General features: G+C 45.3%; 1 protein-coding gene across 1 annotated transcript in view; it reads left to right on the top strand.

Annotated features, from left to right (window-relative positions):
• Positions 1-21,313, top strand: part of NT5C1A (5'-nucleotidase, cytosolic IA) — a 74,866-nt gene that overhangs the window by 11,414 nt on the left and 42,139 nt on the right. Inside the window, exon 2 of the mRNA XM_077299625.1 lies at positions 17,419-17,586. Within this exon, the coding sequence (XP_077155740.1) occupies positions 17,419-17,586 (168 nt within the window). The remainder of the gene's footprint in view (positions 1-17,418; positions 17,587-21,313) is intronic.

The raw sequence follows: 21,313 nt of genomic DNA on the forward strand, positions 1-21,313 counted from the left end.
AAGTAAATTCATTAAAAGAAAAAGCCTCCTCCAAGATGGCGCCGCCGGCGCTTGTGCAGTAGCAGCTGCTGGTTATCGCTGATAGATGCTGCGCAGGTGCTGCCAGCACCATCTTGCTAGAGTAAAAAAAGTGTTGTCTCTACTAAGATGGCACCGGCCACACCTGCTCTTTAGCATCTATCGGCGATCTGATAAATGCTACTGCACTGGCATCGGCGGCACAATCTGGGAGGAGGCATTTTTTTAATGAATTTACTTATATCATTAAATAAAACAATTTAATACACATTTTACACATGTGATCATGCTACCTGCTGCAGGTAATTCTTTTTACAATAAATGTAATATTCATTATGTAAAATAAGGGGCAGGTCAGTGAGGGACCAGTATGTAGAAAAGCCGCGGAGACACCATCACGTATTTCTCAACGCAAGCAATGAATAGCCAGGTCTTTCACCGGGAAGGAACAACCACAGGAAGGGCAGCATCCAATAAAGGAAAACCACCTATGCCAAAACATGGTATCCATCCACAGACAGCTGTTTCGGGGGCAGTGTTCTGGATCACTGCGTTGAGAAACACGTGATGGTGTCTCCGCGGTGTTGGATGTTTTGATCTCCCCGAGGTCATTCATCCTTATGTTCATAGCCTTTTCACTAGGCACTGCTCCTAATAGCCAGTTTCCTACTCCACACTGATGAGGGGCAAATACCCCAAAACAGCCGTCTGTGGATGGACACCATGTTTTGGCGTAGGTGGTCTTCCTTTATTGGATGCTGCCCTTCCCGTGGTTGTTCCTTCCCAGTGAAAGACCTGGCTATTCACTGCTTGCGTTGAGAAACACGTGATGGTGTCTCCGCGGCTTTTCTACATGCATTTGCATATTTCCCTTTAGGAATAGGGGCAGTGTTCTGGATCACTGCGTTGAGAAACACGTGATGGTGTCTCCGCGGTGTTGGATGTTTTGATCTCCACGAGGTCATTCATCCTTACGTTTATAGTGAGGGACCAGTGAACTGTCAGAAGCCATACTGGTGAATACCTAAGCATAGCACCACATGAAGACCCCCCACACACACACACACACAGGCCGCCCTGAAGCACGAGCATATCATTAACTCAAAACTGAAAATAAAGATTAAGAAAAACCACAAGACGATTCCATTAACCAAGGTATCATTGTAATCAGTATAACGGTGCCAACCTTAGGATAATTGATATAAGTGGTGCACCCCTGCACTACAAAATGGAGATGGGGTGCAAAACCTGGTCAGTAAATGGAATACTATAAACACAAAAGAAAAAAGACTCGACCAATAATGGTATGCACACCCATAAGATATGTGAAAATATCAAAAAAATGTTTAATTACACCTCAAAGAACATGACAAATATATAAAACCATTTAAAAAGGTCTGGATACAGAACCATGAATCACCACCCCTAAGCACAAATATCATGAAATAACAACACTGCATGGATAAAGTGCTATATATGTACAAAATGTATCCTGTCTAAACATGTAACGGTCCAATATGACATGCATGAATATATAAAGGCCAAAACAAATGCATACGTAAACCTGTAGTCGTGCACTGACAGATAATCTAGCAATAAAATTACTGCAATTCAGTGTTTGGTATATAACAGTATAAAGTGTTATATCAGCATGCTGTTTAGCCAAGATGATGGCAGTACCAAGATGGGTATATGCATGCGGGCTACAAGCATGTGCTAGAAAGCTTCAAGTATGACATACATGAATATATGAAGGCCGAAACAAATGCATACATAAACCTGTAGTCGTATACTGACAGATAATCTAGCAATAAAATTACTGCAATACAATGTGTGGTATGTAACTATATAAAATGTTATATCAGCATGCTGTTTAGCCAAGATAATAGCAATGACAAGTTAGGTATATAGATGCGGGCTACAAGCATGTGCCCGAAAGCCTCAAATAGGCATACACTGGTACTCCCCTAGAATCAAATAATAACCCAATGGGTGCCAAGATGTAAGAAAAAATGGGGGTGGTAAAGAGAGGAAAAAATATTCCAAAGGAACGGCATGAACTCTGAACAATGGTATACCATGAGCCCAGATACCTAATAGAGACAGGAGACAGGCTTAACCCCTTAACGACCGCCGATACGCCTTTTAACGGCGGCCGCTAAGGGTACTTAAACCACAGCGCCGTTAATTAACGGCGCTGTGGAAAAAGTGAATAGCGCCCCCCAGAGTCGGATTTTCTCTGGGGTCTCGGTTGCCGAGGGTAGCCGAGACCCCAGAGAACATGATTCGGGGGGTTTTTACCGACCCCCGAGTTGCGATCGCCGGTAATTAACCGTTTACCGGCGGTCGCAACAAAAAAAAAAAAAACGCGATTTGCCGTTTAATTTCTCTGTCCTCCGATGTGATCGCACATCGGAGGACAGAGAAATGTGGTCCCCGATGGCCCCCAATAGCCCCCCAATACTTACCTACCTCCCCCGGTGCTCCTCGTGTCTCCCCATGGGCGCCGCCATCTTTTTTCCGGGAAAAAATGGCGGGCGCACGCGCAGTGCGCCCGCCGCCCGGCACCCGGATGTTCTTTGGGGTCTCGGCTGCCGGGGGTAGCCGAGACCCCAAAGAACATGATCGGGGTCGATTTGCACCGACCCCTGCTTTGCGATCGCCGGTAATTAACAGTTTACCGGCGACCGCAAAAAAAAAAAAAAAAAAAAGCGATCAGTTATTTCTCTGTCCTCTGATGTGATCGCACATCAGAGGACAGAGAAATAGGGGGATTCGGGGACCCTATCATACTCACCCGGGGTCCCTGGGTCCTCTTCTGTCTTCTCCTGCCAGCCGGCTTTTTCATCATGGCGGGCGCATGCGCAGTGCGCCCGCCATCTGCTGCCATCTGCCGGCCGGCAGGAGAAGACAAGTTGGGGCTAAAATTAGGGTTAGGGTTAGGGTTAGGGTTAGGGTTAGAGTTAGGGTTAGGGTTAGGGTTAGAGTTAGGGTTAGGGTTGGGGCTAAATTTAGGGTTAGGGTTAAGGCTAGGGTTAGGGTTAGGCTACTTTCACACTAGCGTTTTTTGGCTTCCGTCGCAATGCGTCGTTGGAGAAAAAACGCATCCTGCAAAAGTGCTTGCAGGATGCGTTTTTTCTCCATTGGCTTGCATTAGCGACGCATTGCGACGGATTGCCACATGTCGCATCCGTCGTGCGACGGATGCGTCGTGCTTCGGCGGACCGTCGACACAAAAAAAACATGTAACTTTTTTGTGCGACGTGTCCCACATATTTCAGTGCCACGTGCCACGTATTTAAGTGACACGTGCCACGTATCAAAGTGCCACGTGCCACATATTTCAGTGCCACGTATCAAAGTGCCACGTGCCACGTATCAAAGTGCCACGTATCAAAGTGCCACGTGCCACGTATCAAAGTGCCACGTGCCACATATTTCAGTGCCACGTGCCACGTATCAAAGTGCCACGTGCCACGTATCAAAGTGCCACGTGCCACATCTTTCAGTGCCACGTGCCACGTATTTAAGAGACACGTGCCACGTATCAAAGTGCCACGTGCCACATATTTCAGTGCCACGTATTTAAGTGACACGTGCCACGTATCAAAGTGCCACGTATCACGTATTTCAGTGCCACGTATTTAAGTGACACGTATCACGTATAAGTGCCACGTGTCACGTATTTAATTGCCACATATTTAAGTGCCACGTATCAAGATTTTCCATGGAGAACAGACACATCCAGAGATATGTCTGCTCTCCACGGCTGCAGCAACACACTGACAGGAGCCATAGTTCCTGTCGGTGTGTCACTGCGCATGCGCGAGCGAGTTTACCGGCGGTCATTGACCCCGGCACTCTCGCTTAACGGCAGTGCTGCGTGGGAAAGTTCAACGCAGCTGTACTGCTGTTAACCGAGACGCCGGAGTCATTGAACTCCGGAACAGTACGCGATACACTGCTAGGAGCTTCGCTCCTGGCAGTGTATCGCCGGAGAGCAGCCGATCGGCGTGGGACACTCGTTTTATGGATTCTGCGGACAGGGAGTATGAATTTGGTTTATTATTTTTGGATTTTTTCCTGGAGGATCGAGGGCTTCGCCTACAAGTGTGCTGTTGGTGAGTATATACTCTGTGTTATATGTTGTATGTACTGTGTGTCATGTATGTGTATTGTGTGTAGGTGTTTTGTGTAACTTTACAATTGTGCTAAGTCGCCGGACACAGGGACAACTCTCCCATCCTAATACCGGATGGGAGTAGTAGTCCCATACGGCGACTTAGCACAATGGTGGCACTAGCGTCGCATGGGGACACACACACGCACACACACGCACACACACGCACACACACACACACACACACACACACAGAAGGACTCCATGCTGCTTCACTGGGGGGCGGGGGCTTCCCTCTTCCTGTCCGACGTCACGTCCGGTCCTGGGTGTCAACCCCTCCGTACAAAGACGCCGACACCCAGGACAAAGGCGCTGTGTGTGGAAGGTAATATGGGGCCCTAGGGGGATACGCAGACACGCCGCTGCGTAAAGAATTGACATGTCAATTCTTTTTACGCCGGCGTGTTTGCAGACAAAAGCGCCGCGTTTTTTTGCGGTGTGTCTGAACGGCAAAGTGAATTTCTCATTCACTTTGCCGGCAGACGAAAATGACATTGCGCATTTTTGAAAAGCGCCCGCAAAATAGCGCTCAAAAATGCGCTATGTCTGAAAGTAGCCTAAGGCTTCTTTCACACTTGCGTCGGTACGGGGCGGTCGCAATGCGTCGGCCCGATGTACCGACGCACGTTGTGAAAATTGTGCACAACGTGGGCAGCGGATGCAGTTTTTCAACGCATCCGCTGCCCAGTCTATGTCCTGGGGAGGAGGGGGCAGAGTTACGGCCACGCATCCGCGGAAATGGCGGACGCGACGTACAAAAAAAAGGTTACATTGAACTTTTTTTGTGACGACGGGGGCTAAAGTTATGGTTAGGGTTGGGGCTAAAGTTAGGGTTGGGGCTAAAGTTAGGGTTAGAGTTGGGATTAGGGTTAGGGTTTGGATTAGGGTTGGGATTAGTGTTACGTTTGGGATTAGGGTTGGGATTAGGGTTAGGGTTGGGATTAGGGTTAGGGGTGTGTTGGATTTAGGGTTTTGATTAGGGTTATGGTTAGGGTTGAGATTAGGGCTGTTTTGGGGTTAGGGTTGTGATTATCGTTAGGGTTGTGATTAGGATTATGGATCGGGTTGAGATTAGGGTTAGGGCTGTGTTGGGGTTAGGGTTGGAGTTAGAATTGGGGGGTTTCCACTGTTTAGGTACATCAGGGGGTCTCCAAACACGACAGCCAATTTTGCGCTAAAAAAGTCAAATGGTACTCCCTCCCTTCTGAGCTCTGCCGTGCACCCAAACAGTGGTTTACCCCCACATATGGGGCATCAGCGTACTCGGGATAAATTGGACAACAACTTTTGGGGTCCAATTTCTCCTGTTACCCTTGTGAAAATAAAAACTTGGGGGCTAAAAATCTTTTTTGTTGGAAAAAAATATATTTTTTTATTTTCACTACTCTGCATTATAAATTTCTGTGAAGCACTTGAGCTTTCAAAGTTCTCACCACATATCTAGATAAGTTCCTTAGGGGGTCTAGTTTCCAAAATTTGGTCACTTGTGGGGGTTTCTACTGTTTAGGTACATTAGGGGTCTGCAAACGCAACACAACGCCCGCAGACAATTCTATCAAAGTCTGCATTGCAAAATGGCGCTCCTTCCCTTCCGAGCTCTGCCGTGCGCCCAAACAGTGGTTTACCCCCACATATGGGGTACCAGCATACTCAGGACAAATTGGACAACAACTTTTGGGGTCCAATTTCTCTTGTTACCCTTGTGAAAATAAAAATTTGGGGGCTAAAAAAATCTTTTTTGTGGGAAAAAAAATATTTTTTATTTTCACTACTCTGCATTATAAACTTCTGTGAAGCACTTGGGCATTCAAAGTTCTCACCACATATCTAGATAAGTTCCTTGGGGGGTCTATTTTCCAAAATGGGGTCACATGTTGGGGGTTTCTACTGTTTAGGTACATTAGGGGTCTGCAAAGGCAACATAACGCCCGCAGACAATTCTATCAAAGTCTGCATTCCAAAATGGCACTCCTTCCCTTCCGAGCTCTGCCGTGCGCCCAAACAGTGGTTTACCCCCACATATGGGGTACCAGCATACTCAGGACAAATTGGACAACAACTTTTGGGGTCCAATTTCTCTTGTTACCCTTGTGAAAATAAAAACTTGGGGGCTAAAAAATCTTTATTGTTAAAAAATATATATTTTTTATTTTCACGACTCTGCATTATAAACTTCTGTGATGCACTTGGGCATTCAAAGTTCTCACTACACATCTAGATAAGTTCCATGGGGGGTCTAGTTTCCAAAATGGGGTCACTTTTGGGGGGTTTCTGCTGTTTAGGCACATCAGGGGCTCTCCAAACGCGACATGGTGTCCGATCTCAATTCCAGTCAATTTTGCATTGAAAAGTCAAATGGCGCTCCTTTGCTTCCGAGCTCAGCCATGCGCCCAAACAGTGGTTTACCCCCACATATGGGGTGTCGGCGTACTCAAGACAAATTGTACAACAGCTTCTGGGGTCCATTTTCTCCTGTTACCCTTGGTAAAATAAAAATTTGGAGGCAAAAAGATCATTTTTGTAGAAAAAATGCGATTTTTTTATTTTCACGGCTCTACGTTATAAACTTCTGTGAAGCACCTGGGGGTTTAAAGTGTGTTGTGAAATTGGATTTTGGGCTCCCCCGGTGGCCACTGGTGGAATTGAACTTGTGTGCATCATCCCCTCTGTTCACCTGTTCCCATCAGGATGTGGGAGTCGCTATTTAACCTTGCTCCTCTGTCACTTCCATGCCGGTCAACATTGTAATCAGAAGCCTTTCTGTGCATGTTCCTGCTTCTAGACAACTCCCAGCTAAGTCGGACTTTTGTCCTTGTTTGTTTTTTGCATTTTGTTCCAGTTCACAGCTGCAGTTTCGTTTCTGTGTCTGGAAAGCTCTTGTGATCTGAAATTGCCACTCTGATGTTATGAGTTAATACTAGAGTCTTAAAGTAATTTCAGGATGGTATTTTGATAGGGTTTTCAGCTGACCATGAAAGTGCCCTTTCTGTCTTCCTGCTATCTAGTAAGCGGACCTCGATTTTGCTAAACCTATTTTCATACTACGTTTGTCATTTTCATCTAAAATCACCGCCAATATATGTGGGGGCCTCTGTCTGCCTTTCGGGGAAATTTCTCTAGAGGTGAGCCAGGACTGTATTTTCCTCTGCCAGGATTAGTTAGTCCTCCGGCTGGCGCTGAGCGTCTAGGGATAAAACGTAGGCACGCTACCCGGCTACTGTTAGTTGTGCGGCAGGTTTAGTTCATGGTCAGTTTAAGTTTCCATCCTTCCAAGAGCTAGTTCATATGTATGCTGGGCTATGTTCTCTTGCCATTGAGAACCATAACAGTTTGACCGGACTACAAAGGGTTAAATTAATTGGCAGAGAAAGGAGAGAAAAAAGAAGTCTGCTGAAAATTTTTTTTTTTTTTTCCTTCAGTTCTGAGTGTGCTTTCAATTGAATTACTTGCAAGTCTGCCTATATTGCAGCCTTCCTCTCTCTCTCTCCTTCTAATCCTGGAATGGCTCTGTGTTCACCTGTTTAAAATGGATATTCAGAGTTTAGCTGCAGGTTTGAATAATCTCACCACGAAAGTTCAAAATTTACAAGATTTTGTTGTTCATGTTCCTATGTCTGAACCTAGAATTCCTTTGCCTGAATTTTTCTCGGGGAATAGATCTTGCTTTCAAAATTTCAAAAATAATTGCAAGTTGTTTTTGTCCCTGAAATCTCGCTCTGCTGGAGATCCTGCACAGCAGGTCAGGATTGTGATTTCCTTGCTCCGGGGCGACCCTCAAGATTGGGCTTTTGCATTGGCTCCAGGGGATCCTGCGTTGCTCAATGTGGATGCGTTTTTTCTGGCCTTGGGGTTGCTTTATGAGGAACCTCATTTAGAGCTTCAGGCGGAAAAAGCCTTGATGTCCCTATCTCAGGGGCAAGATGAAGTTGAAATATACTGCCAAAAATTCCGTAAATGGTCTGTGCTTACTCAGTGGAATGAGTGCGCCCTGGCGGCGAATTTCAGAGAGGGTCTCTCTGATGCCATTAAGGATGTTATGGTGGGGTTCCCTGTGCCTGCGGGTCTGAATGAGTCCATGACAATGGCTATCCAGATCGATAGACGTCTGCGGGAGCGCAAACCTGTGCACCATTTGGCGGTGTCTACTGAGAAGACGCCAGAGAATATGCAATGTGATAGAATTCTGTCCAGAAGCGAACGGCAGAATTTTAGACGAAAAAATGGGTTGTGCTTTTATTGTGGTGATTCAACTCATGTTATATCAGCATGCTCTAAGCGCACTAAGAAGCTTGATAAGTCAGTTTCAATTGGCACTTTTCAGTCTAAGTTTATTCTATCTGTGACCCTGATTTGTTCTTTATCATCTATTACCGCGGACGCCTATGTCGACTCTGGCGCCGCTTTGAGTCTTATGGATTGGTCCTTTGCCAAACGCTGTGGGTATGATTTAGAGCCTCTTGAAACTCCTATACCTCTGAAGGGGATTGACTCCACCCCATTGGCTAGTAATAAACCACAATACTGGACACAAGTAACTATGCGAATTAATCCGGATCATCAGGAGATTATTCGCTTTCTTGTGCTGTATAATCTACATGATGTGTTGGTGCTTGGATTGCCATGGCTGCAATCTCATAACCCAGTCCTCGACTGGAAAGCTATGTCTGTGTTAAGCTGGGGATGTAAGGGGATGCATGGGGACGTACCTTTGGTTTCCATTTCATCATCTATTCCCTCTGAGATTCCTGAATTCTTGTCTGAATATCGTGACGTTTTTGAAGAACCTAAGCTTGGTTCATTACCTCCGCACCGGGAGTGCGATTGTGCCATAGATTTGATTCCGGGTAGTAAATACCCTAAGGGTCGTTTATTTAATCTGTCTGTGCCTGAACATGCTGCTATGCGAGAATATATAAAGGAGTCCTTGGAAAAGGGACATATTCGTCCTTCGTCATCTCCCTTAGGAGCCGGTTTTTTCTTTGTGTCTAAGAAAGATGGCTCTTTGAGGCCGTGTATTGATTATCGGCTTTTGAATAAAATCACGGTTAAATATCAATATCCGTTGCCACTGCTGACTGATTTGTTTGCTCGCATAAAGGGGGCCAAGTGGTTCTCTAAGATAGATCTCCGTGGGGCGTATAATTTGGTGCGAATTAAGCAGGGGGATGAGTGGAAAACCGCATTTAATACGCCCGAGGGCCACTTTGAGTATTTGGTGATGGCTTTTGGCCTTTCAAATGCCCCTTCAGTCTTTCAGTCCTTTATGCATGACATTTTCCGTGATTATTTGGATAAATTTATGATTGTGTATCTGGATGATATTCTGATTTTTTCGGATGACTGGGACTCTCATGTCCAGCAGGTCAGGAGGGTTTTTCAGGTTTTGCGGTCTAATTCCTTGTGTGTGAAGGGTTCTAAGTGCGTTTTTGGGGTTCAAAAGATTTCCTTCTTGGGATACATTTTTTCCCCCTCTTCCATCGAGATGGATCCTGTCAAGGTTCAGGCTATTTGTGATTGGACGCAACCCTCTTCTCTTAAGAGTCTTCAGAAATTTTTGGGCTTTGCTAACTTTTATCGTCGATTTATTGCTGGTTTTTCTGATGTTGTTAAACCATTGACTGATTTGACTAAGAAGGGTGCTGATGTTGCTGATTGGTCCCCTGCTGCTGTGGAGGCCTTTCGGGAGCTTAAGCGCCGCTTTTCTTCCGCCCCTGTGTTGCGTCAGCCTGATGTTGCTCTTCCTTTTCAGGTTGAGGTCGACGCTTCTGAAATCGGAGCTGGGGCGGTTTTGTCGCAGAGAAGTTCCGACTGCTCCGTGATGAAACCTTGTGCTTTTTTTTCTCGTAAATTTTCGCCCGCCGAGCGGAATTATGATATTGGGAATCGGGAGCTTTTGGCCATGAAGTGGGCTTTTGAGGAGTGGCGTCATTGGCTTGAGGGGGCTAGACATCAGGTGGTGGTATTGACCGACCACAAAAATTTAATTTATCTTGAGTCCGCCAGACGCCTGAATCCTAGACAGGCGCGCTGGTCGTTGTTTTTCTCTCGGTTTAATTTTGTGGTGTCATACCTTCCGGGTTCTAAGAATGTTAAGGCGGATGCCCTTTCTAGGAGTTTTGAGCCTGACTCCCCTGGTAATTCTGAACCTACAGGTATCCTTAAGGATGGAGTGATATTGTCTGCCGTTTCTCCAGACCTGCGGCGGGCCTTGCAGGAGTTTCAGGCGGATAGACCTGATCGTTGCCCACCTGGTAGACTGTTTGTTCCTGATGATTGGACCAGTAAAGTCATTTCTGAGGTTCATTCTTCTGCGTTGGCAGGTCATCCTGGAATCTTTGGTACCAGGGATTTGGTGGCAAGGTCCTTCTGGTGGCCTTCCCTGTCACGAGATGTACGAGGCTTTGTGCAGTCTTGTGACGTTTGTGCTCGGGCCAAGCCTTGTTGTTCTCGGGCTAGTGGATTGTTGTTGCCCTTGCCTATCCCAAAGAGGCCTTGGACGCACATCTCGATGGATTTTATTTCGGATCTTCCTGTTTCTCAGAAGATGTCTGTCATCTGGGTGGTGTGTGACCGTTTCTCTAAGATGGTCCATTTGGTTCCCCTGCCTAAGTTGCCTTCTTCTTCCGAGTTGGTTCCTCTGTTTTTTCAAAATGTGGTTCGTTTGCATGGTATTCCGGAGAATATCGTTTCTGACAGAGGAACCCAATTCGTGTCTAGATTTTGGCGGGCATTCTGTGCTAGGATGGGCATAGATTTGTCTTTCTCGTCTGCTTTCCATCCTCAGACTAATGGCCAGACCGAGCGGACGAATCAGACTTTGGAGACATATTTGAGGTGTTTTGTGTCTGCAGATCAGGATGATTGGGTTGCTTTTTTGCCTTTAGCGGAGTTTGCCCTCAATAATCGGGCCAGCTCTGCCACCTTGGTGTCTCCTTTTTTCTGTAATTCGGGGTTTCATCCTCGATTTTCCTCCGGTCAGGTGGAATCTTCGGATTGTCCTGGAGTGGATGCTGTGGTGGAGAGGTTGCATCAGATTTGGGGGCAGGTAGTGGACAATTTGAAGTTGTCCCAGGAGAAGACTCAGCTTTTTGCCAACCGCCGGCGTCGGGTTGGTCCTCGGCTTTGTGTCGGGGACTTGGTGTGGTTGTCTTCTCGTTTTGTCCCTATGAGGGTTTCTTCTCCTAAGTTTAAGCCTCGGTTCATCGGCCCGTACAAGATATTGGAGATTCTTAACCCTGTGTCCTTCCGTTTGGACCTCCCTGCATCTTTTTCTATTCATAATGTTTTTCATCGGTCATTATTGCGCAGGTATGAGGTACCGGTTGTGCCTTCCGTTGAGCCTCCTGCTCTGGTGTTGGTTGAGGGCGAGTTGGAGTACGTTGTGGAAAAAATCTTGGACTCTCGTGTTTCCAGACGGAAACTCCAGTATCTGGTCAAATGGAAGGGATACGGTCAGGAGGATAATTCTTGGGTGACTGCCTCTGATGTTCATGCCTCCGATCTGGTCCGTGCCTTTCATAGGGCTCATCCTGATCGCCCTGGTGGTTCTGGTGAGGGTTCGGTGCCCCCTCCTTGAGGGGGGGGTACTGTTGTGAAATTGGATTTTGGGCTCCCCCGGTGGCCACTGGTGGAATTGAACTTGTGTGCATCATCCCCTCTGTTCACCTGTTCCCATCAGGATGTGGGAGTCGCTATTTAACCTTGCTCCTCTGTCACTTCCATGCCGGTCAACATTGTAATCAGAAGCCTTTCTGTGCATGTTCCTGCTTCTAGACAACTCCCAGCTAAGTCGGACTTTTGTCCTTGTTTGTTTTTTGCATTTTGTTCCAGTTCACAGCTGCAGTTTCGTTTCTGTGTCTGGAAAGCTCTTGTGATCTGAAATTGCCACTCTGATGTTATGAGTTAATACTAGAGTCTTAAAGTAATTTCAGGATGGTATTTTGATAGGGTTTTCAGCTGACCATGAAAGTGCCCTTTCTGTCTTCCTGCTATCTAGTAAGCGGACCTCGATTTTGCTAAACCTATTTTCATACTACGTTTGTCATTTTCATCTAAAATCACCGCCAATATATGTGGGGGCCTCTGTCTGCCTTTCGGGGAAATTTCTCTAGAGGTGAGCCAGGACTGTATTTTCCTCTGCCAGGATTAGTTAGTCCTCCGGCTGGCGCTGAGCGTCTAGGGATAAAACGTAGGCACGCTACCCGGCTACTGTTAGTTGTGCGGCAGGTTTAGTTCATGGTCAGTTTAAGTTTCCATCCTTCCAAGAGCTAGTTCATATGTATGCTGGGCTATGTTCTCTTGCCATTGAGAACCATAACAAAAGTGCTCACCACACATCTAGATAAGTTCCTTAAGGGGTCTAGTTTCCAAAATGGTGTCATATGTGGAGGGTTTCTACTGTTTAGGCACATCAGCGGCTCTCCAAACGTGACATGGCGTCCGATCTCAATTCCAGCCAATTCTACATTGAAAAAGTAAAACGACACTCCTTCTCTTCCAAGCTCTGCGGTGCGCCCAAACAGTGGTTTACCCCCATATATGGGGTATCGACGTACTCAGGAGAAATTGCACAACAACTTTTGTGGTCTAATTTCTCCTGTTACCCTTGTGAAAATAAAAATTTGGGGGCAAAAAGATCATTTTTGTAGAAAAAATGAGATTTTTTATTTTCACGGCTCTACGTTATAAACTTCTGTGAAGCACTTGGGGGTTCAAAGTGCTCACCACACATCTAGATAAGTTCCTTGGGGGGTCTAGTTTCCAAAATGGTATCACTTGTGGGGGGTTTCCACTGTTTAGGCACATCAGGGACTCTCCAAACGCGACATGGCATCCGATCTCAATTCCAGCCAATTCTGCATTGAAAAAGTCAAACGGTGCTCCTTCACCTCCAAGCTCTGCGGTGCGCCCAAACAGTGGTTTACCTCCACATATGGGGTATCGACGTACTCAGGAGAAATTGCACAACAACTTTTGTGGTCTAATTTCTCCTGTTACCCTTGTGAAAATAAGAATTTGTGGGCGAAAAAATCATTTTTGTGAAAACAAATGCGATTTTTTATTTTCACGGCTCTACGTTATAAACTTCTGTGAAGCACTTGGGGGTTCAAAGTGCTCACCACACATCTAGATAAGTTCATTGGGGGGTCTAGTTTCCAAAATGGTGTCACTTGTGGGGGGTTTCCACTGTTTAGGCACATTAGGGGCTCTCCAAACGCGACATGGCGTCCGATCTCAATTCCAGCCAATTCTGCATTGAAACAGTCAAACGGTGCTCCTTCACTTCCAAGCTCTGCGGTGCGCCCAAACAGTGGTTTACCTCCACATATGGGGTATCGGCGTACTCAGGAAAAATTGCACAACAAAATTTGTGGTTAAATTTCTGTTTTTACACTTGTGAAAATTAAAAAAAATGGTTCTGAAGTAAAATGTTTGCAAAAAAAAGTAAAATGTTAATTTTTTTCTTCCACATTGTTTTAGTTCCTGTGAAGTACGTAAAGGGTTAATAAACTTCTTGAATGTGGTTTTGAGCAGCTTGAGGGGTGCAGTTTTTAGAATGGTGTCACACTTGGTTATTTTCTATCATATAGACCCCTCAAAATCACTTCAAAGGTGATGTGGTCCCTAAAAAAAACATGGTGTTGTAAAAATGAGAAATTGCTGGTCAACTTTTAACCCTTATAACTCCCTAACAAAAAAAAAAATTGTTTCCAAAATTGTGCTGATGTAAAGTAGACATGTGAGAAATGTTATTTATTAACTATTTTTTGTGACATATCTCTCTGATTTAAGGGCATAAAAATACAAAGTTTGAAAATTGCAAAATTTTAAAAAATTTCGCCATATTTCCATTTTTTTCATAAATAATCGCAAGTAATATCGAAGAAATGTTACCACTAACTTGAAGTACAACATGTCACGAAAAAACAATCTCAGAATCAGCGGGATCCGATAAAGCGTTCCAGAGTTATAACCTCATAAAGTGACACTGGTCAGAATTGTAAAAATTGGCTCGGTCATTAAGTACCAAATTGGCTCTGTCACTAAGGGGTTAAGGGGTGAGGTTTCGGCCTTCATATATTCATGTATGTCATACTTGAAGCTTTCTAGCATATAGCTAAACTCAGTTGTGCTACCATTCCCCCCACATCGACTTTACAGTGGAGAAAAGTGTTTGATAACGCTGCCGATACTGCTCAATACTGAAAGAGAAAATGCTACCATCACTCCATAGCCTTGGTAGAAGTGCACTTTTCCATCATGAGAATGATCCAAAACACACGTGTTGCATTTCTGATGAAGAACAGGGTGAAAGTGATTCAGTGGCCAAGTATGTCCCCTGATCTTACCCCAATCAAACACCTATGGTGAATTCTGGAGAGACAAGTTGGGCATCACTGTCCATCCAGCATCCAGGCTCATCTCTTGAAGTATGGAAAAAAATTGTGCTGTTCTTAAAAACAGAATATACAAAATAGCATAAATAGTCAGGGTGTGAAGGAAAAATATCATCAGTAGGGGAAAAGTGTAAAGGTACCGTTACACTAAGCAACTTACCAGCGATCGCGACCAGCGACGTGATCGCTGGTAAGTTGCTGTGTGGTCGCTGGGGAGCTGTCACACAGACAGCTCTCTCCAGCGACCAAGCGACTTCGGCATCGCTGAAACTGTCTTCAGCGATGCCGAAGTCCCCATGTAAAAAAAAAAAAAAAACACTACATACGCACCTTCTGTCGTCCTTCATGTCCCTCGGCGCTTGCCGCACTGACTGTGTCTCAGCGCCGGCCGGCCGTAACAGCGGTGCCCAGCGGTGAACCGCTGTTACTGCAGGTTCACCGCTGGGCTCTGCTTTACGGCCGGACGGCGCTGAGACAGTCAGTACGGCAAGCTCCAGGGGACGTGACGGACAACAGACAGTGAGTATGTAGTGTTTTTTTTTTTACTTTTACCATGGTATCCATGGTAAATATCGGGTTACTAAGCGCGGCCCTGCGCTTAGTAACCCGATGTTTACCATGGATACCAGTGAAGACATCGCTGGATCGGCGTCACACACGGCGATCCAGCGGTGTCAGCGGGAGAGTTGCGACGAAAGAAAGTTCGTCCACTCTCCCTGCAACCAGCGATATCCCAGCAGGATCCAGATCGCTGCTGCGTGCCAAACATAGCGATATCGCTATGCAGGACGCTGCAACGTCACGGATCGCTGGCGATATCGCCTAGTGTGACGGTACCTTAACAGTAATAGAGTTACATTTAGTTGACAAAAGAGGGAAACTCAATACACCAGTATTGCAAGCATAAAGGCGCTTTCGCTGGAGGTGTCAAACATGGCACCTCAGCTCCTGGACCCTTACCGTCACACTAAACGATATCGCTAGCGATCCGTGACGTTGCAGCGTCCTCGCTAGCGATATCGTTTAATTTGACACGCAGCAGCGATCAGGATCCTGCTGTGATGTCGCTGGTCGCTGAATAAAGTCCAGAACTTTATTTGGTCGTCCGATCGCCGTGTATCGTTGTGTTTGACACCAAAAGCAACGATACCAGCGATGTTTTACACTGGTAACCAGGGTAAACATCGGGTTACCAAGCGCAGGGCCGCGCTTAGTAACCCGATGTTTACCCTGGTTACCAGCGTAAAAGTAAAAAAAACAAACAGTACATACTCACCCAGCGTCATACCTCCCCCAGCGTCTGCTTCCTGACACTGACTGAGCACCGGCCCTAAAGTGAAAGTGAAAGCCGCTCTGCTGTTAGGGCCGGAGCTCAGTCAGTGTCAGGAAGCAGAGGCTGGGGGACGCTGGGTGAGTATGTACTGTTTGTTTTTTTTACTTTTACGCTGGTAACCAGGGTAAACATCGGGTTACTAAGCGCAGCCCTGCGCTTAGCAACCCGATGTTTACCCTGGTTACCCAGGGACCTCGGCATCGTTGGTCGCTGGAGAGCGGTCTGTGTGACAGCTCTCCAGCGATCAAACAGCGACGCTGCAGCGATCGGCATCGTTGTCGCTATCGCTGCAGCGTCGCTTAATGTGACGGTACCTTTAGCTTCAAAGGGAAGCAAATGATCTGCAACTAGGCAGAATCTTTCATATTGACAGTAGAGAGGATTGGGGGAGACACATGATATTTGAAATGCAAAGCCATAAATTAGCCCATTGTCCAGTGACAAACAGCAACTTTTAAATGGGCCGATCTGCGTCATCCTTGAAGTATGAGCCTATGGTCCGGACTATAAAAAGCTGGGTGGCACAAAAGAAAGTTGTTCACATGGGGGGGGGTTGCTGATGCTGCTTGTGATCCATAATTAATTTTCTCCTTCTCCCAAGGAAACAGAAGGACAATAGGTATTTCTGTTATTTCTCCCTTTTTATTTTATAACTGCTTTGCATATTTGTGTTTTATTTTTATCTTTTTATATCGTTTATTGCAATCACTGTATATTTTTATATTTATAGCTTGAAATCTTTAATAAATTTGATCCTTGTATGCTCTAACGAATCCATAGCCTTTCACAGAGTGTGTGACCTTTTGATTGTCAGACAGTATCATATTTCGGGGACTCATCACCCCGTGTGTTTGATGAGTGGTAGCAGCATGTTAGGTAACTGGGGTGTGTGGACTGTGTAGGGGTGTGATTTATGCTCGCTTTATCGCCTAGAACAGAGGTTGAGTGTTGGATTGAGTGAGAGAAGATAAATTAACTATTGCACGTGACGTGCTGAGAAGTGTGTAAGTGATCGGATGTATTTATTTTTGCATTAACTATTTTGACTAAACTGCAGATTTTATAATGCAAGTTATTTATTAACCTTATTGTCATGTTATGGGTTAAAAAATGTTCTATGAAACGCAGTCTTGCCAAAATTTTGAAAATTTTTCTTGTGTTCAGTGAGATGGTGATTAAAATATTAATTTTAAAAAGGGGTGTGCTTATTTATGCAGAGCACTGTGTAGTGATCAATATAGTTCACATATATAATGTAAGCCACAGGACATAATCAGCATGAACTAGTGCACATATTTGCTAATATTAAAAATTGGCAGCAAAAGAGATTTTCATAAAAGTGGAGATCTCTTACTAAATTGATGTTTCTAAGTCTTATCGTGTTTAGAGAAGGCAGTTAATCAACATACCAAAATCCCATGTGTAAAGCAAGTTCCTGTTATGACTGCTCTAACCTATTAATGGATTCCATTTGCTTTTTCTACTTTCAGCCAAAACCACACAATGCAATCACCATTGCTGTTTCTTCACGTGCACTTTTTCGTATGGAAGAAGAAGAGAAAGTTTTCGAGGAACAGGGCTTAGAAGAGTATGTTAAATACCAACTGGAGCATGAGAATGAGCCATTTAAACCAGGAGCAGCATTTCCCTTTGTTAAGGTTAGCCACAAAGAAGTTCTCCACTTACAATTTCTGCAAGAAATCTGAAGAAAGCCACTGAGAAATCAAAACAACATATCCACAATGGAGATTTTTTTTCTGACTTCTTAGCATTTAAATAAGACAAAAAAACACTACCCCACCAACCGGGGGCCACTGTGGCAGTACTACTCTGATCATGCATCATTCTTTATTCACCAAAGAAAGGTGAGCAGATGGTGTGTTCTGGAAATATAAAAAGTCTCAGTGCAGCAGCACAACTAAGTTGGTTAAACTTAAAGGGGTTGGCCACTACTTAGACAACTGCTTCTCATTATGTTTCCCCCAAATAAAATAATAACACCTACAGTGCCTTGCGAAAGTATTCGGCTCCCTGGAACTTTTCAACCTTTTCCCACATATCATGCTTCAAACATAAAGATACCAAATGTAAATTTTTGGTGAAAAATCAACAACAAGTGGAACACAATTGTGAAGTTGAATGAAATTTATTGGTTATTTTAAATTTTTTTGGAAAATCAAAAACTGAAAAGTGGGGCGTGCAATATTATTCGGCTCCTTTAACTTAATACTTTGTTGCACCAACTTTTGTTGCAATTACAGCTGCAAGTCGCTTGGGGTATGTCTCTATCAGTTTTGTACATCAAGAGACTGAAATTCTTGCCCATTCTTCCTTGGCAAACAGCTCGAGCTCGGTGAGGTTTGATGGAGATCGTTTGTGAACAGCAGTTTTCAGCTCTTTCCACAGATTCTCAATTGGATTGAGGTCTGGACTTTGACTTGGCCATTCTAACACCTGAATACGTTTATTTGTGAACCATTCCATTGTAGATTTTGCTTTATGTTTGGGATCATTGTCTTGTTGGAAGACAAATCTCCATTCCAGTTTCAGGTCTTTTGCAGGCTCCAACAGGTTTTCTTCAAGAATGGTCCTATATTTGGCTTCATCCATCTTCCCATCAATTTTAACCATCTTCACTGTCCATGCTGAAGAAAAGCAGGCCCAAACCATGATGCTGCCACCACCATGTTTGACAGTGGGGATGGTGTGTTCAGGGTGATGAGCTGTGTTGCCTTTACGCCAAACACATCGTTTGGCATTGTTGCCAAAAAGTTCAATTTTGGTTTCATCTGACCAGAGCACCTTCTTACAAATGTTTGGTGTGTCTCCCAGTGGCTTGTTGCAAACTTTAAACAACACTTTTTATAGATATCTTTGAGAAATGGCTTTCCTCTTGCCATTCTTCCTTAAAGGCCAGATTTGTGCAGTGCACGACTAATTGTTGTCCTATGGACAGACTGTCCCACCTCAGCTGTAGATCTCTGCAGTTCATCCAGAGTGATCATGGGCCTCTTGGCTGCATCTCTGATCAGTCTTCTTGTTTGAGATGAAAGTTTAGAGGGACGGCGGGGTCTTGGTAGATTTGCAGTGGTATGATACGACTTCTATTTCAATATGATCGCTTGCACAGTGCTTCCTTGGGAGGTTTAAAGTTTTGGAAATCATTTTGTATCCAAATTCGGCTTTAAACTTCTCCACAACAGTTTCACGGACCTGCCTGTTGTGTTCCTTGGTCTTCGTGATGCTCTCTGTGCTTCAAAAATAGAACCTTGATACTATCACAGAGCAGGTGCATTTATATGGAGACTTGATTACACACAGGTGGATTATATTTATCATCATTAGGCATTTAGGACAGCATTGGATCATTCAGAGATCCACAATGAACTTCTGGAGTGAGTTTGCTGCACTGAAAGTAAAGGGGCTGAATAATATTGCACGCCCCACTTTTCAGTTTTTGATTTTCCTCAAAAATTTAAAATAACCAATAAATTTCATTCAACTTCACAATTGTGTTCCACTTGTTGATGATTCTTAACCAAAAATTTACATTTGGTATCTTTATGTGTGAAGCATGATATGTGGGAAAAGGTTGAAAAGTTCCAGGGAGCCTAATACTTTCACAAGGCACTGTATCTCACATCCAGTACTGGTGCCATTCCAGCGGTGTGGACACTTGCTGTCCCGGGACTCATGTGACACTATTATGTCACACGATCACTGCGGCCAGTCAGCAGCCAATCCCCTCCTGCGGACAAATCAGACATCCGGAAGAAGTGAGTGTAGCCTCATTTCTAACTTCCTTCTGGTGTCAGTTATTTCTGATTTGGTTGTTGGTCGAGCTACCAGGCAACACCGCTTTCCCCCTCAAGTCCCAAATCAAGATAAAGTCCTGTCCAATATCCACGGGGGTGCAACAAGTCTTTAACGACTCTTACTTAATGGGGCGCGGTTCCACAGTCTGTGCTTACGTTGACCCAGGCCACAGGATAGTTCTTTGTATGCCCATGAATACACCTGATGCCCACCACCCTCCCATTGACAAGCAGATGCAGAAGTGTAGCCCTAACCAGGATCACCAAACTCCTGGAGTCCAGTTATTTGTACCTCATTTAGAGTGACTTGGCAGGCCTGAAGCCCCCTCACCAGTATAAGTGATATCATTGCAGGCATTGTGGGCAAAATAGGGACAGTGCTGGCCTATGCTGCAGTACATCGGCTCCGAGGCTATGGGACAATGGCGACAATATGACCAGGGACATGACATTTTCAGAAGACCACAGTATGGTACTGATCCCTTGGCAGCAGCTCAGCTGCCTTCTCGGACATTGGACACCCCACAGGTGAGGATTTAGTCCCCTTCTTTTTAGTGTCTGCCCCTCTTTGGGAAATCGAATACACTAACTTAAAACCCCATTGACTACACAGGGAATTCTCAACCACCAGGTATGTCTCCAGCAGGCCCACTAGACCATCAGCGTTCTGGAGATCTCCCTGGGCAAATCAGAACTGAATCGACCTCAGCAGTGAGTGGATGAACCAGTCCATTACAACTCTCTCCGCCATCTGTGCTGGTGTAAAAGTCTTGGGCTGCGGACATTTTTGCACCAGGTGCAGGAGATCAAACATCTGAGACCTGGGAGGTTTGTCTCTGCCAAAATCTCTGCCTTCAGCTTTCCATACTCCTTAGCATCCCAAAGCGTCAAGTCATAATACGCCTTCTGTGGTTCCCCAGTCAGATTGTCAGGATTCATTTTTCCTTCTGCGGATTGACTACTAAAGGTACCTTCACACTAAACGATTTACCAACGATCACGACCAGCGATACGACCTGGCCGTGATCGTTGGTAAGTCGTTGTGTGGTCGCTGGAGAGCTGTCACACAGACAGCTCTCCAGCGACCAACGATGCCGAAGTCCCCGGGTAACCAGGGTAAACATCGGGTTACTAAGCGCAGGGCCGCGCTTAGTAACCCAATGTTTACCCTGGTTACCATCGTAAATGTAAAAAAAAAAAAAACAGTACATACTCACATTCCGGTGTCCGTCAGGTCCCTCGCCGTCTGCTTCCCGCACTGACTGTGAGTGCCGGCCGTAAAGTAAAAGCAGAGCGCAGCGGTGGCGGCCCTGCGCTTAGTAACCCGATGTTTACCCTGGTTACCAGTGAAGACATCGCTGAATCGGTGTCACACACACCGATTCAGCGATGTCTGCGGGAGATCCAGCGACGAAATAAAGTTCTGGCCTTTCTGCTCCGACCAACGATGGCACAGCAGGATCCTGATCGCTGCTGCCTGTCAAACTCAACGATATCGCTAGACAGGACGCTGCAACGTCACGGATCGCTAGCGATATCGTTTAGTGTGAAGGTACCTTTAGAGCTGCTA

The sequence above is a fragment of the Ranitomeya variabilis genome, chromosome 3, assembly GCF_051348905.1.
Source record: "Ranitomeya variabilis isolate aRanVar5 chromosome 3, aRanVar5.hap1, whole genome shotgun sequence".
In the NCBI taxonomy this organism is placed as follows: domain Eukaryota; kingdom Metazoa; phylum Chordata; class Amphibia; order Anura; family Dendrobatidae; genus Ranitomeya; species Ranitomeya variabilis.